Genomic DNA, 15,249 nt, shown 5'->3' with positions numbered 1-15,249 from the left:
TGCAGTGCTGGAAAGGGATAGACAAACACCAAACAGGGACCTGAAGAATTTATTTCTCTGCCAAAAGCATGTTTGGGAACAAGTATAGCTAATAAACTGAAGTTGGTGTAGATTAATAACCATCTTCCATCAACTTCCTCCTGGGGACTTAAGAAGAGACCCCAGGAGTATAAGTTTCCCCTGGCAGTGCTTTAGGAACCAACAACAAACAGTGGACTATATGCCCAAACGCCTCTCTTAGTGTGCAGAAAGAACATCAAGAAGCTCAAACACGGCGTCTCTTTGTGGCTTCTCGGCAATACCCTCCTTTGAATTTCTAAACTTCACTAGAGCTGTAACCAAAAAAAAAAAAAGGGGAAAAATGTTGTTTTCCTCAGGGCTTTCCCATTAGAAGTTGGAAATGTTTAGTATAATTTTAAGACTGATAACGTAAATATTTAATATAAAAATATTCATAAGTCACTACCAGATCGTTATTCCTCCAAAATAATTTCTAAAGACAGTAAAATAGGAAAACTTCCATGTAAAATTACCTATAGCAATTAAATGAATCAGCTGGTATACTTTATCAGACATTTCTTATCAAATGGGCCATATCTAAGTAAATTTCTGTTTAAGTGAACAGAAGAAACTTAAGGGGAAGATTTTACCAAGAAATGGAAAGAAATCTGCTGTCAGATGACTCATGTTACACATCTCTTGGGTGTAAGGATCTTTGGCAGAAACAAACGCAATCATAACAGCACCACTGATATTTACACCCAGCATCTTTTCACTGTATAATGACGATGGCTAACACGTATTGAGTGCCAGGCACTCGGCTAAGTGCTTCATCATACCTAAATTAATCCTCACAACCCTATGAAATAGGCAATATTATTGGAGCCCTCAGATGCCTGAGGAATCTGTGGTTTAGGGATGGGAAGTACTTTGCTTAGGAAGCCATTTAAGTGGTAAAGTTGGTTTTTGACTGCCTGATTTCAACATCCATGCTCTTAATGTTTATATGGCACGATCAGCTATCCTACACACCCAGTTTGTACTCGGGAAAGACTACACTCAAGATTGGGGGATAGAAGATGAATGAGTCATGATTCCTAAGCTCATGGTACAGGACAAGCAGTCCTTCCAGGACATGAGGCTAGAAAGGCACCTCCAAATACTGCAGGACACAGGATGCCTTTGGTGTTGTAGAAGGCCAGCTCAGATTATGCTGCTAGTGTTCCAGAGGTTAGAACTCACTTACTTTGGGGTCCCTAATTCTTGATATTTCATATATCCTTGATGTGTAATAGGCATATTTAAAAGAGGACATGTTGTGTGACTAGAGACACTATTTTCTAGCTTAGGCAAACTTTCCAGAAATGATTGAACCACATTGAACTATATAAAATCGATAAAGCAATGTCCATGTAGCAAATCCAGTACCAGTTGAGGGGTTGGTCTCTTTCGCATTTAAATGATAAGGGGTGTCGCCTGATAATTCAGTCCAGTCAGGATTGCGAGAATAGAAGCAGTCTAAGATTGAGGTTCTGGTCTCTCTTCTGAGTTTCTACAAAATCTCCAAAGGGTAAGGGAAACCCATTCATTATATTAGCCTAACGATGGCTATAAAGGTCAATAATTCTTAATCTATGGTTTATTACCAATGCAGACAGATAAAGAAAGCCCTAACTTGCATTTCTCAGAGCTAGCTTCCTAACAGTCTTGTTTAACTTGATAATTGCAGACATATAAGGCCAGGGAAAAGCTGAACAATACTTCCAGCCTTCTCTGGCATGTGGCTACATTCATTGCTTAAAGCTAGTCCTCAAAGAGGGGCCAGGGTAAAAGAATTAATATTTGAGTACCTACATTCAATACATATGCCAAGTGCTATACTAAGAGCCCCTCTCTTTTCTATTTTTCAATCTTATCTAATACTGGCACCCACATGAAATAGTGGTGTTCTCAGAAGTTAAATACCTTTCTCAGGAACTCACAGCTAGTGAACCACATAGCTGGCATTCAGACAGAGGTCTGTCCAACCTATATACTCTCGGAAAGAGAGTGGCTTCAGTCAGCTGCAGGGTCCTGGGTATCTTTGTGAGGACAGGCCTCCAGAGCTAGAAGAGCTGAGGCAACTGATAAGAGAGTGAGAAAGGCAGGCAGACCCCCAAATATACCATGGAAATGGTCCTTTTGCTCTTCCGAACAATGTTCTCTTGGGATATGGTTAGTAGAGAATGAGGACGATGTACTGAGTTATTGATGCCATACTGATCCATGATGGAAGCAAAAGTCTATTTATGGTAATAAAACTTCCCTATTATAAGTTGTATTCAAATATTATTTGAGTTTAAATATTTCAAAATAATGATCTCCTTCAAATGCAGCTATGTGTTCAATTATTGAAAAGTAGACCTCCTGCTTTCCTATCCCCTGAATGATACCATTAATTCCTCTTATTTGAAGGGAATTCAAGACCTTACAATTTGCTTTTAAGAACTGAAAATCTGCAGTGTTGTAAGCAATCTGAAATTATCTTAATTGACATAGAAGCCTTGTTTGTTTGTTACAAAGTTTTTGATAAGAAGACTTCTTACTCTATTCAGCTAATCTTCTGAGAAGACAGAGAAGGAAAAGTCTCAGGCAAGGAGAGCATTTGGCAGTATGGTGCATATTACAACATGGAGAAATACTTTGATTCCAAGAGCAGGGGTTAGTATTTGAAATCAATCCTAGCAACTGTATATTTGCTCGTAAGAGCTAGTTTAGATAGGCGGGTTGATATCTTTCTGCAGATATTTAGAGTAAGTTTTATGTATACAGCAAGATCAAAACTAATATTTCTCAGAAATTCACACATGTGATTTACTAATATATATCTGCCTCACTAGAAAGTCAAAGGAACGATGTTCAGAGAGAGTGATGAGAAAAAGTTTGTTTTACATGGAGGGTAATATTATTATAGGGCAGTTTACTTTCTCACTTAATCATTTCCTTCCAATTCTTCAAAGACAGCTGATACTATCATTTCTTCCTTCCTACTACTATAATCATGCTAACCATCTAATTCAGATATTTATTCCCCAAACACACATTGAAGTTCTGTGTATCGGGCACAAGTTGTATTGGGGATTCTACAGCTGTTACTCAAAATGTGGTCCACACACTGGTGCTGCTTTGTGAATCCATTTGTTATCAGTCTGTGACAAGATAAGCATTCAAATTTTTTAGTAGCAATTTAGCAGAGTAATCTATTTGTTGATTCTAATAATAAAATTTTTTGACTTTTACTTTGTATGTCATTTGTCCAATAATTCATTTTTATTTATTTTATAAAAATATTGTTCTAAAAAATTAGAAGTAAAAACCTGGTTCTTTACCAGTGATAGCTGAAGAAGCATTGTTCCAGATAATATAAAGACAAGACCTCTGCTCTGGACCCTTCTCAGTTTAATCTTACGTGAGTGTCCAATAAAAAAAGTCCTTCCCTCCTCAGACATACACATTCCTGAAGAACATACAAAGTTCAGGCTTTGTAAATAGGTTTGGGGAATACTGATTTTTTTTTTTTAAAAAGGGTTAACAAAGGTTAAAAAAGTAAGTTAAAGTAAGTAAGTTAATAAAAGGTTAAAAAAAAGCAACAGAGAAGGGTGAGAGAGGAAGGTAGCGTCAAGTAGAAAGGACCATCTGACAAAGAACAGGAAATCCACCAGGAGGCAGCAGGGATAATAAATTGCTATAAGCCTGGGGTAAAGAAGTCAAGATGGTAAATACTGGAGGAAGAAAGACACTGAGTCTAGTCTGCCATCCATTCCACTCTCCAGGGTCACCTCCTGCCTCAGCCCCTAGACGCACCCTATCCTCCGGCCATGCCTAACTGCTGCACTTTCCAGAGACATCATATTCTTGTGCTTCAGTGCTTAGCACAGCTGCTCCACTTCGCCTAGAATGTGCATCCCACCCTCCAGCACTCTCCTTAAAGATCTAGTGCTATGTCAACCTCCTCTCTAATCGTGGTCCCTGATACACCCCCAGGCAAAGCTATCTGATCCCTCCTCGGTGCACTTGTACACTTGTTTACACCTGCATCACAGTACTTATCAGAATGTACTGTGTATATAAGTTTGCAAGTCAAATTCCATTGGCATTATATTATTTATCTTTCTCTTCTCAGTGCTCCGCACATAATCGATACTCAAATATGTGTTGAACCACACTGAGCATCAGAGAGCAAGCCAGAGGGGTTGATTAGAATTCTCTTTCAGGTGGAACAGCTAGAAAGCAAGGCTCATTGAAGAGTGTCTAGGAACCAAACCAGGAGAGCTGCTCATTCAGGGTTTAGCAGGCTGTGGAAAGGGCAACTTAGAGCTGCAGCTCAGCAAAAAGCAAAAAGCAAACAAACCAAAAAAACCCCATTCTCCCTAAGGAGAATAGCTAAGTCAGTCAGCCAAATTGCAGGTAAAAACATATTAGAATTTAAAAGCCCATTCTGCATTGAGGTAAATTCATGACTTGGCAGAGTACCTGTAAATTATATACGGGCATGCAGCTCATTACCTATAGCCTGAGGAATTTCAAGGTAAGTAGAATTTTCAAACAAAATGGCTGACTAAGCACATAATGATGTATGCTAATGTCTACTATGGCAGACCAGAGCAATGTGAGGCAAAGTTTCAATACCAAGGTCAGAGGCATAAGAAAAACCTCTCCCTTCTCATTCCTCTGGGGTGGAAGCAGCTGCAATGATCAGCAGTAAACAAAGGGAGTTTCTGTTTAGTGGTATCCTGAGCATTTTCATCACAGGAATGCCTTTCTTTGCTCCGCTTTCCTAGTTTTTGGTTGTGACTTTTTCTTTTTCTTCTTGTTTGCTGTCTTTTAACACTCTGCCTTTATGATCTCTCCCCTCTCAAACTCTCTCCTCCTTGCTTACTTTCTAAACTCATCTCCTTCTTTTACTCCCACCTTCATTAATTCTTAAATATCACTCCTGTCAAAGCCCTCCTTCTAGGCTTCTTCTGCATAGCACTGGTTATACAGAGCATCCTGTCTTTTAGTACATTCTTAAGAACCAATTCTAATTCATGGACATTTAAACATCTTACTCTGCCCAATAATTTCCCAATTAATTTCCCTGTGGTATTTTTCCTATTTATGGGGGACAAGGTGAGAAAATATAGATGGATCCCTGAGAAACCAGGTTTCAGTATCCTTGACACGTAATATGCAGCACTGTAATCAGTGGTGATATCTCTGTGAAATAATACTCTGGCCCTGGCAAAGGTACTGTGCTTGGAAAGCATACAATCCAAATTCAAACTGGCCTGAGAAACAGCGGAGGCAAGTAATTTAGTAATGAGAAAAAGATCACTATTAGTAACATAACACACTCTTCTAAGTAGCTAAGTCAAACAATGGAACAAACCTTTCTTTTTATAGCAGGTCTATTATTCTACTGATATGTGCAGTTATGTGCCTGAAACTGGTCAGAAATGAGCTAGAATAGACATAGCCAAAGAGATTCTTAGAGACTCCTTTTGCATTTTTATTTGCTTCCTAGAACCTCCTGACTGAAGAAGAGATAATACAAGGCCCTTTCCCAAGGGTGCGTTCTCAAAAGGATCAGACACTGTTTCATATATATTACTGGAGGCATAGAAATATTGCTTTGAATCCTGTCAAAATCTACATTCAGAGATCCCTGACTTTAACCTAGTTTTAAAAAAATGCTACAGCATTAAGAGGGAAATCAACTTCCTCAAGTTATAACCCTCTTAAAAAAATAAAAGCAAAGCCAAAGATGATTTGGCTTTCAAATGGGACGTATGTGTCATATACAGGGCTTCCTTTGCTATCACTCAACAGCAACAATTACTTCCCAGAAGTGTGAAAAAAGGCTTCAGATGTCTAAGCTGGAGTAAAAAAGAATCACTTACACTCTGGCTTTATCAATACCCCGAAATATGAAATCTATAAATTTGCAAAACAGAAAGCAACCTGAACTTGAAAGCAGAGACAAATAAATAATTGTAACAACGCAATAGTAAGCACAATGCCTTTGTAGGGCTATGGTTTTTAAAGTGAGTTGGCATACATTATTTCACTCAAATTTTATAAGGTCTCTGTAAGGCAGACAGAGAAAGCGTTATCCTTGTTTTATAGATGTTAAGCAACTTGAGCAAAGTTGGAGAGCTTAAACAGGTGATTTCCATTCTTTAATAAAAATCTCTCTACCTGCTCAAGCTAGTCCCCTAATCTCTGCTTTCCTAGGTCACCAGATTTCTTGAAAGAGTAATCTATTCTTGGTGACTCTATTTCCTCATCTATGACCCATTTTTGAATCTTGGCAGATTATAGTTAATTTGTTATCTCAAATACCTACTATTCTCAAAAAGGTCACCTATGACCTATAAGGTATCACGGGACTCTCAGTAGTCTCAAATATTCGTTGAATGAATGAAATTTCCAGCAATTCCAAGGACTTGGTTTTTGTTTGATTTTTTTTTTGGTGAGGAAGATTAGCCCTGAGCTAATACCTGTTGCCAATCCTTCTCTTTTTGCTGAGGAAGATAGGCTCTGGGCTAACATTCGTGCCCATCTTTCTCTACTGTATATGTGGGACACCTGCCACAGCATGGCTTGACAAGCAGTGCATAGGTCTGCACCCAGGATCCGAATCTGTGAACCTGCAAACCCCGGGCTGCCAAAGTAAAGCGAGCGAACTTAACCACTACGCCACCAGGCCGGCCCCAGGACTTGTTTTTTGATCCTCAGTCATCCTATTCTTGACCCCAACTCCCCTCTGAAACACTCTCTTCCCTCATTTTTCATGCCATCACTTTCCTTCCTCTTTGCTGCTCTCCAGTATCTTAAAAATTAAACTGCTCAACACCTCCTCATCTTTCAAGATAGCAGTGACCTGTCCACAAACCATCCTTTCCAAACAGAACTGTCACCCAGATAGCGGTGCCACATATGATATAGTTACAACTCTCCTACGATTTGCCCATCCACTCTCTCTCCACCATGTGAAGACACAGGAAGAAGGTAGCCCTTTGCAAGCCAGCAACCGAGCTCTCGCCAGGAACCAAATCAGCCAGCTCCTTGATCTGGGACTTTCCAAACTCCAGAACTGTTGAGAAATAAACGGTTGTTTAAGCCACTCAGTCTGTGGTATTTTGTTATAGCAGCTCTAGCAGACTAATATTTTCTGGAAAATGTCTTTTTTTCAGGTAACTCTAATTGTTAGAAAATTCTTCCTTAGCCTGGGCTAAACCTCGCCCTCTGTACCTAAGGGGTACGGAAAAACAAAGAAGAATATAGGGGATATGACCACAATGGAAGAGAATAATTTTCAAGTGAAAAATACATGTGTGACTTAAACACTGAGGAAAAAGTTTAAACTCAAAATCAATGATACAGCAAAAAAATAAATTCCCCACAGAGACATCATAGTATACAGTAGAAAATAGCAGCTTACAACAAACCAAGGTTCTGCCTTTATGTGAGTGACAACCTCATTAATCCTTAATTCCCCATCTATAAAGAGGGGATAATAATGTACAGAGTTGTTGTGATAATGTAATAATGTATCAAAGTGCTTTGAAAAACTGAAAAAGACTACAAGGTATTATCAGGCCACCCCCTTTCTTCTTGTGGCTATATTTATAGTGTTATTTATATTAGAGCTATTTATGTGTAGTTCTCTAGACTTTATCTAAATTCAGAGAAATTAATTGCTCTCTGCGACTCTGAATCAATGGATCCACAATGCACTTAACAAAATACTTCATCAATACTGAATATCTAAGAAGAGTTGTCTGGAAAACAAAAAGGAACCAATATCTTGCTTTAATCATATCAAATCACAAAAAACGGTTGCCTATTTTGGGTGTAGGACATACCTTTTTTTTTTTTAAGATTTTTATTTATTTATTTTTTTCCCCCCAAAGCCCCAGTAGATAGTTGTATGTCATAGCTGCACATCCTTCTAGTTGCTGTATGTGGGACGCGGCCTCAGCATGGCCAGAGAAGCCGTGTGTCAGTGCGCGCCCAGGATCCGAACCCGGGCCGCCAGCAGTGGAGCGCGTGCACTTAACCACTAAGCCACGGAGCTGGCCCTGTAGTACATATCTTAACAGAAATACTTGCTGAGAAGAATCCTTGTTAACTAAGAGACATTGTCACCAAATCAAAGAACTGCAGTGTTGGAAAGGATCTGAGTCCTTCTGGAGATCATCTACTCGAATTCCTTATCTGATGCATACATAATTTCCCTCTGCAATACGCTTGATGGACAGGCATCCATCTGCGGCTTAAAATACTTTCTGGAAAATGTTTGGGTTTTTTTTCCCCAGGTAACTCTAATTGTTAGCAACTGGGCTAAACTCTGGCCCCTATAACTTCTACCCTTGAGTTTTGTACTTTCTCTGAGAACCACACAGAACACATTTAATTCTTCCTCTTTAGAACAGTTTTTTCTTTAGATGAGAACACTCATGTTCCTTGCCCAACTCTTTTCATCTTCAGTTAAACCTCCTCAGTTCTCCAATTATTGTATGTATGGCACATTTCAAGTGCCTCTCCTCTAGACCAGCTCCCCCTTGCTGTGCTCTGCTTCACTGCAGACTAAATAAGTTCCTCATGTGTGTTCTTACAGTGGGATTATCACCTTCTTTGCCATAAACAGTGTGCTTCTTTAGTTCAATCCACTGAGATTTTTACGGATATTGGTCTGTAAGGACATACATACATTTGCTTTTCGTCTCAGCTTCAAAATGATCACCAGGTCAAAAGCAAAAAGAGAATGCTGCTCTTAAAATTTTGACAATTTGAGTTTTAAGCATTCAAGCAATGGTTGGAACAGTCAGATTACAAGACAAGACGGCTTTGAAGTACTTTCCTATGATGCTAAAGCTCAGGAATAGGGACAGGTCCACACATTCAGAAGTTAAGTCCTCCTCTATCATGCAGAGTGCTGACAAATGAGGCCTGTGAGGCAAGAGTGAGATCAAGTCTAATAAGAACCTAGAGCTGCCAAACCTCAGCACCACTGCCAGCCCTTTATCAAATACAGTGATGATACAACCAGAAGTTTCCATGAGAGTCTTACTTGTTATGTTCCATTTCTCCAGAAGTTACTATCATGTTTCACTATAAACCACACACACAATCCTGGAAAGAAATTTAGAAGGTCTGAAGAAGACTGTAAGTATCTAATTATACTACAAATTACTCCCCAAAACGTGAAAGCAGGAATGCCTGTTTAAAAATCCTAAATAACATGATCAATAGGACATTATATTCATTTAACCCATTTAGGATAGCAATAACAACTTCTCAGAGTCCATGCACGAGGATCCCGGAAAACAAACTACCAGTCACAGTCTACATGAAGTCCGTGACTAGACAATCTGTGATCAACAGTGTTCATTGGCTGTATGGGTGGTATGCTTTGGTTGCTTTCCCAGAACTTGGGTTGATAGACAAAACCTATATTTTAGGAAATCATAAACCTCAAACTCATTTTTAACACTGGGCCAAGGCATCTATTAGGCAATACTGACATTCGTGAGAAGTTCAACAGTCTACTATTCTTAATAAGAAAATCTAAGTGAATAGAAGATGTAAACCAACTATTTTTGACTGGAAGTCAAGTCAAAGACGAAGGTGCTATGAGAAAGAGGATATGGGGGATCCAGGACCAAATTACAGGACAGGAAATGCAAGAACACAAGCGAGAGGGGCTTTCAGAAACCTTCTGAGGCAAATTAGTTCCTTTTTTTGCTAACCTGCCATAAATTGGAATGTGATTAGTTCCCAGAAAATAAGATAAACACTAAGTATATATCAATGCTTATTAATTGAATCATTTCTTCAAAGAGGCAAAATAGAAATATTAGCTTTGCAGTAAGAAAAGAGAATAGCAGGAAGGCATTGGTTATATCTCAGAAAATAACTGGCTTCGTAATAACATTAACACTATTTTAATAATCATTAATAAAACAAATAAGAGCAGCAGTTAACATTTATTACTTACGATGTGCCAGGCACTGTACTAAGCATTTTACATGCAGTCTCATTTAAGCCTCATAACAACCTCTGAGGAAATGATACAGATACTGACGTTCAGAGTTTGAGTGCTCTGCCTACGGTCACAAGGGTGGAGGCAGCAAGTCTGAACCTAGAGTCCATCCATGCTCTTAACCACTGCTCTATGCTGTACTGCAGTTACATGTAAATTTTGACAGACACCAATGACTCTCATAAAGGCTACACCCACACACACACACAGAGGAAATCAAGTGTCCCTTCTCCCCAACAGTTGCCAACACTGAATATTATCAATCTTTTTAATTTCTGTCAATTAATTGGGGAAAAAAAGAGTTAGTTTGTTGTTTTAATAAGGTTGACCATCTCTTAATTTATTCATTGGTCATTTGTATTTTTCTTCTATATCTTTCTTCCTTTGTCCATTTTGAGTTAAATATTTATCATATTGATTTGTGGGCAGTCATCTATACTAACATCTGGAGTATAAACAAATAAATAAATGTGGACAATTAGCTAATCTTAAAAAAAATTAAATCACTACTTCATACTTCATACTAAAGCGAATTCCAGATGGATTAAAAATAATGCAATCATAAAAGCATAATTCTTTCTTATGGCAATCTGTCATTTTTTATTTATATTAATTTAATAAAGTTGTCTATTTATGTTGAGGAAAAAGTAATTCAAATAGGCAGAACGGTGCATTACAGACTACACTAGAAAACTAGTATAAGAGGATTGTGACAAATGTATGTCACTGAAAGCAACTGAAAGTAACCATCTTTGGAAGTTATAAACATGGTAATTTATTAAGTGAAAAAAGCAAGTTACAAAATAATACCTATGATTCCATTTTTATGAAACCAAATATATTAAACATTAGCTGCATTAGAAAGCTATATTAAATATTAACAAACATCATTTCTAGGTGGCTGGAGTTTGTAACAGAAAAATTAAATACTATATTAAAAAATAATTGCTTTTGAAGATATTCCTTCTAAACAGACATAAAGATGGCTAAGCTTCTGGAAAGAAGGGACTGTGACTCCTTGATTTTTGTATCCTTCAAGTGCACAGTGCCCTGTACAGAAGTCACCCAAGAAACCTTTGTTGAATGAATGAAATGGGGAACATAGGATTCACAAACACACTATCTGTAACAGATATTGTTACAATACTCAAATTCAAAAACTTTGCAGGAGAATCACATTTGTTCCCCAAGTAATATTTCACTTATAACTTTAGTTTACAATTAGGAAATGTTATGTTTTTAACAAACAAGAAAGAAATGCAAGACTCTTAATGTGCAGGAGCTGAAAGGGGATGGGGTGGAGGTGATATGAGAAAGAAATCTTACAGATATTTTATTTTGGAAATAACTTATGGGAAATACAAAAGCTCATACTGAATTCTCTCAGACACAAAGACTATCTTTGATTTATGAAGTACATTACTCATACTTATTGAGTATCTATTATGGCCATATGGGCAAGGTTCTGTGTATAAAACGGACACAAATATTCATAAGGACCTTATGACTTTAAACACATACACTCTGTTCATGACATCTCAATCCTATTGTAAACTGTACTAAATCATACCATAAAACAATAATAATTAAACCAATGTGTACAGGCACGGGAAGAGACAAATGGATCAATGAAACAGAAATATTCTAAAAATAAACCTATGTTTTATGTAAATTAAGTATATGACAAAGATAGCATTTCCAAACAGTGGGGAAAGGATGGACTACTTAATGAATAGTACTGGGACAACTGGCTATCCAAACAGCAAAAGAAGTTCAATTTCTACCACCATACGTGTAAATACATTCCAGGTGGATTAAAGAGCTAAACATTAAAAACAGAAGAAAACATAGGAGGATATTTAATTAATCTTGGGATAAGGAAGGTTTCTTAAAGTAGACACAAAATGCAGAAGCCACATGGAAAATATTGATGAATTTGAAATGATAATTTAAAATTTCTGCTCAAGGGGCCAGCCCGGTGGCTTAGAGGTTAAGTGCGCGCGCTCCGCTGCTGGCGGCCTGGGGTTCTGATCCCGGGCGTGCACCCACGCACCGCTTCTCCGGCCATGCTGTGGCCGCGTCCCATGTACAGCAACTAGAAGGATGTGCATCATGACATACAACTATCTACTGGGGCTTTGGGGGGAAAAAATTAAAATTTCTGCTCAACAAAAAAAGGAGACAAGCAATACATTGAGAGAAAATATTTGCAACATACATAACAGGCAAAGGATTGACATTAAAATAAAGAACACCTAAGAAGCAATAAGAAAAATAAACAATTCAATAGTGAAGTGAATAAAAACAAAATTAATAAGAAGAAAAAGAAATGGCCAGACACAGAATATTTTGCAACTTCTCTAATAACAACAATAAAAAAGGCTAATACATAACGCTTACTAGACATCAGGTGCCTTTTGAAATGCTTTAGATATCAACTCATTTAATTTTCACAACAACTCTATGAGATAAGTACTATTTTTATCTCCACTTACAACTGAGGAAATTGAGGCAGAGGAAGTTGCTCAGGGACACACAACCAGGAGGGCACGGCTGGGATTCCCACGCAGGCGGTATAGCTCTACAATTCAGTATAGCCCGTAACCACTATGTTACATTACCTCTCCTGGGATTTAGGGATCCAGGGAAATACAAATTAAAACAACATATCATTTGTTGCCCAAATTGGCAAAAATAAAGAAGACTGATATAGTCAATACCGAAAATGAGTATTGTCAACACTGTTGGTAGGAGAATATAACAGTGCTTTCTTTTTTGTAGCATAAACTCTGCTTAAAACAGATACTCTGAAAGAAAGTTCAGAAAAACAATTTACCCAAAAAAAGGTGCCAAATAGGTAGTTTCTTACTAAAACATTTGTTTTATTTTTTCCCTGAAGGTAGCAGCAAATCCTAGAACTCCTTCCCTTTTTCCTCTTAATCCTCAGATGCCAATAAGGGCTACCAGAGGATAAGCATTCCACTGCTCCCACGCTAAATTTTTTATGTGGCAGCTTCTCCTGTGATTTAATCAGCTCAGGTCAAACTTTCCCTGAAAGCCTGTTTCTTGAGGCACTACCGTCATCACTGAATTGGTTAATTCACCTTCCCTTCTGGTGGGCTGACATAGGCTCTGCTTTCTACTCTTTTCCATATTTGTCCCTTAGCCTCTTTCTCAACAGGTTCAAGAGCCAAAGGCAAGAAGCTCAAACTTTCCCTTTCTGCCTTGTTCAAAAGCCATTAAAAAGACCCCTTCTTGTTTTCAGCAATATGTTAATTCCAATCAGACAAAAACTTCTGAAATCGCTCAGTTCTCCATAGTCCCTGGTTTACTGTCCACAGCATACATGTTAAGTAACAATATAAATTACTTAAGGGAAAAATAAAATCCATGTCACAGCTTTTCTCACACTTCAGCCATCCCTATCTACTTATAGACCCATTATGAAGAGAAACATAGAAAGGTACAGGGAGCTATAAAAGAGGCTGTCACTAAACTTCACTGCATAAAAGTACTAAAAGTTTACCATGAACGGCAGTACGCAAAGGTGATAATGTCTTCCTTTTTTTAAAAAAAAAAAAAAAGCATAGCAGGTCAGCTTCCATTTGAAAAATTTCATTTGTACATCCCAAACTTCCTGGAACTTTTTTGCCTGTTGTGTTCTAAAACTGACTACAAGTTGGTGTCTGATTATGACAAAGCAATGAAAATGTGCAGGGGTGAAATGGGCATTGTGAACACACACAGGAGCTCAGAGAACAGTGCTTTACTAAACCTCCAGGGGAGGAGCCCTAAAGTGACGACTACATTTTCATTGAGAGAGGAACTGAAGAATGTTCCATATTGTAGGCAGAGCATGTAAGAAGAGATTAAGGTCGGCAAGAAAATGTAAAATTGGAATGTATAAGATTACATTTTTTTCATCCGCAGCATACCGTTACAGATTAACACTCCATTAAAACACAAAGCTTCCTCACTACATTAAGAGGGTTGCACAAGAGGCACCACACAGGCTTGAGGCAATGATTTCTATATGCTACTATATCCTACCATGTCCCCAATGTAATCAAATAATTGCTGGACAGCTCCCCCATGTCTATGCGTTAACCACACGTGAGCACGCAAAGCTCCCTTTGCCAGGAGTCCCAGGGCAAAACCAAGACACCTCAAGGCATCTCAGCCACAAGTTTAGGGTCCTCATTTGGTGGAAAGAAAACTGAGGATCTGAGTGGAGAAGAAGTGACCGTCCAATGCCTCAAAAGGCCAAGGCAGAGTTACATTTCGGACTTCTCTCTCCCCACCTTGCTCTGCTCCAGCCCTGGAAGGAGCCACAAGTGAGGAAGAGAAGTTGCAGAAACACGGCGGGGGTGGGGTGGGGGGTGGTATGGGATGCGGGCACCCGAGAGAGTTTAACACAAGCATTTGCACTTGTCCCACACAAGGTCACTCGCTCCAAGTCACTTTTCCCTGCTCCCGCCGGGGGCTTCCCGCCCAAGAGGCTGCTGGGCTTCGAGGCCAGCCCACCGCGCCCCCTCGGCCCTTCCCCGTGGGCCGCAGCCCCTTCCCGGCTTCTGGGTGCGGGCCGGAGTTCGGACGCAAGCTGGCCTCCCTACCACCCGTTTCCCACGCCCGGCGCCTCTCCCCGACCGATTCTGGGGCTCTTCCGCCTGCACCCCCCGGCGCTCCCGTCAACGACCCCTTCCTCCCTCAGGACGCCCCTTTCCCCACCTCCAGAGCCGGTCCCGCCGGGGGCCCGGGACGCCGCTCCTGCCCTCTCCTCCCGCCGCCCTCTCCTCGGGCGCCCACCTGGCGCGGCCCCCGCCCCCGGCCCGTCTCCTCAGCCAGCGGCCACCTCCCAAGTCCTCCCGGCCCCGCCCCGCTCCCAGGCGGATACAGTTTGAAGCCCCTCAGGATCTCCCTGGCCCGGTCGTCCTTGGCTGACATGATGCGGCGACCGCCGCCCGCGGCTCTCCCACGCTGGCCCGGAGGAGCCTCGTAGACAGTGACCAGGAGCCGAGGACTGAGCTGCAGCCGGGCCTGGAGACCTCCGGCGAGCAGCGGCAGCGGCCAGACCCGGACCGGCCTCTCTCTCCCCTCAGCTCCCGCTCCTGATCCCTTCTCCTTCCCTCTAGCCTCGGAGCGCCCGCCCCGAAGCCAATGGAAAGCCCGCCTCGGCGATT

General features: G+C 40.1%; 1 protein-coding gene across 1 annotated transcript in view; it reads right to left on the bottom strand.

The window, feature by feature from the left end:
- The window catches only part of PDE6D (phosphodiesterase 6D), a 46,084-nt gene extending 30,890 nt beyond the window's left edge, over positions 1-15,194 (bottom strand). Inside the window, exon 1 of the mRNA XM_004427674.3 lies at positions 14,964-15,194. Within this exon, the coding sequence (XP_004427731.1) occupies positions 14,964-15,013 (50 nt within the window). The 5' untranslated portion in view covers positions 15,014-15,194. The remainder of the gene's footprint in view (positions 1-14,963) is intronic.
- Positions 15,195-15,249: the final 55 nt, after the last annotated feature.

This window comes from Ceratotherium simum, chromosome 37, assembly GCF_057802395.1.
Source record: "Ceratotherium simum simum isolate JZ-2026a chromosome 37, ASM5780239v1, whole genome shotgun sequence".
NCBI classification, from domain to species: domain Eukaryota; kingdom Metazoa; phylum Chordata; class Mammalia; order Perissodactyla; family Rhinocerotidae; genus Ceratotherium; species Ceratotherium simum.
The sequence above is the reverse complement of the archived record's forward strand: the minus strand, read 5'-3'. Positions and strand labels throughout refer to the sequence as shown.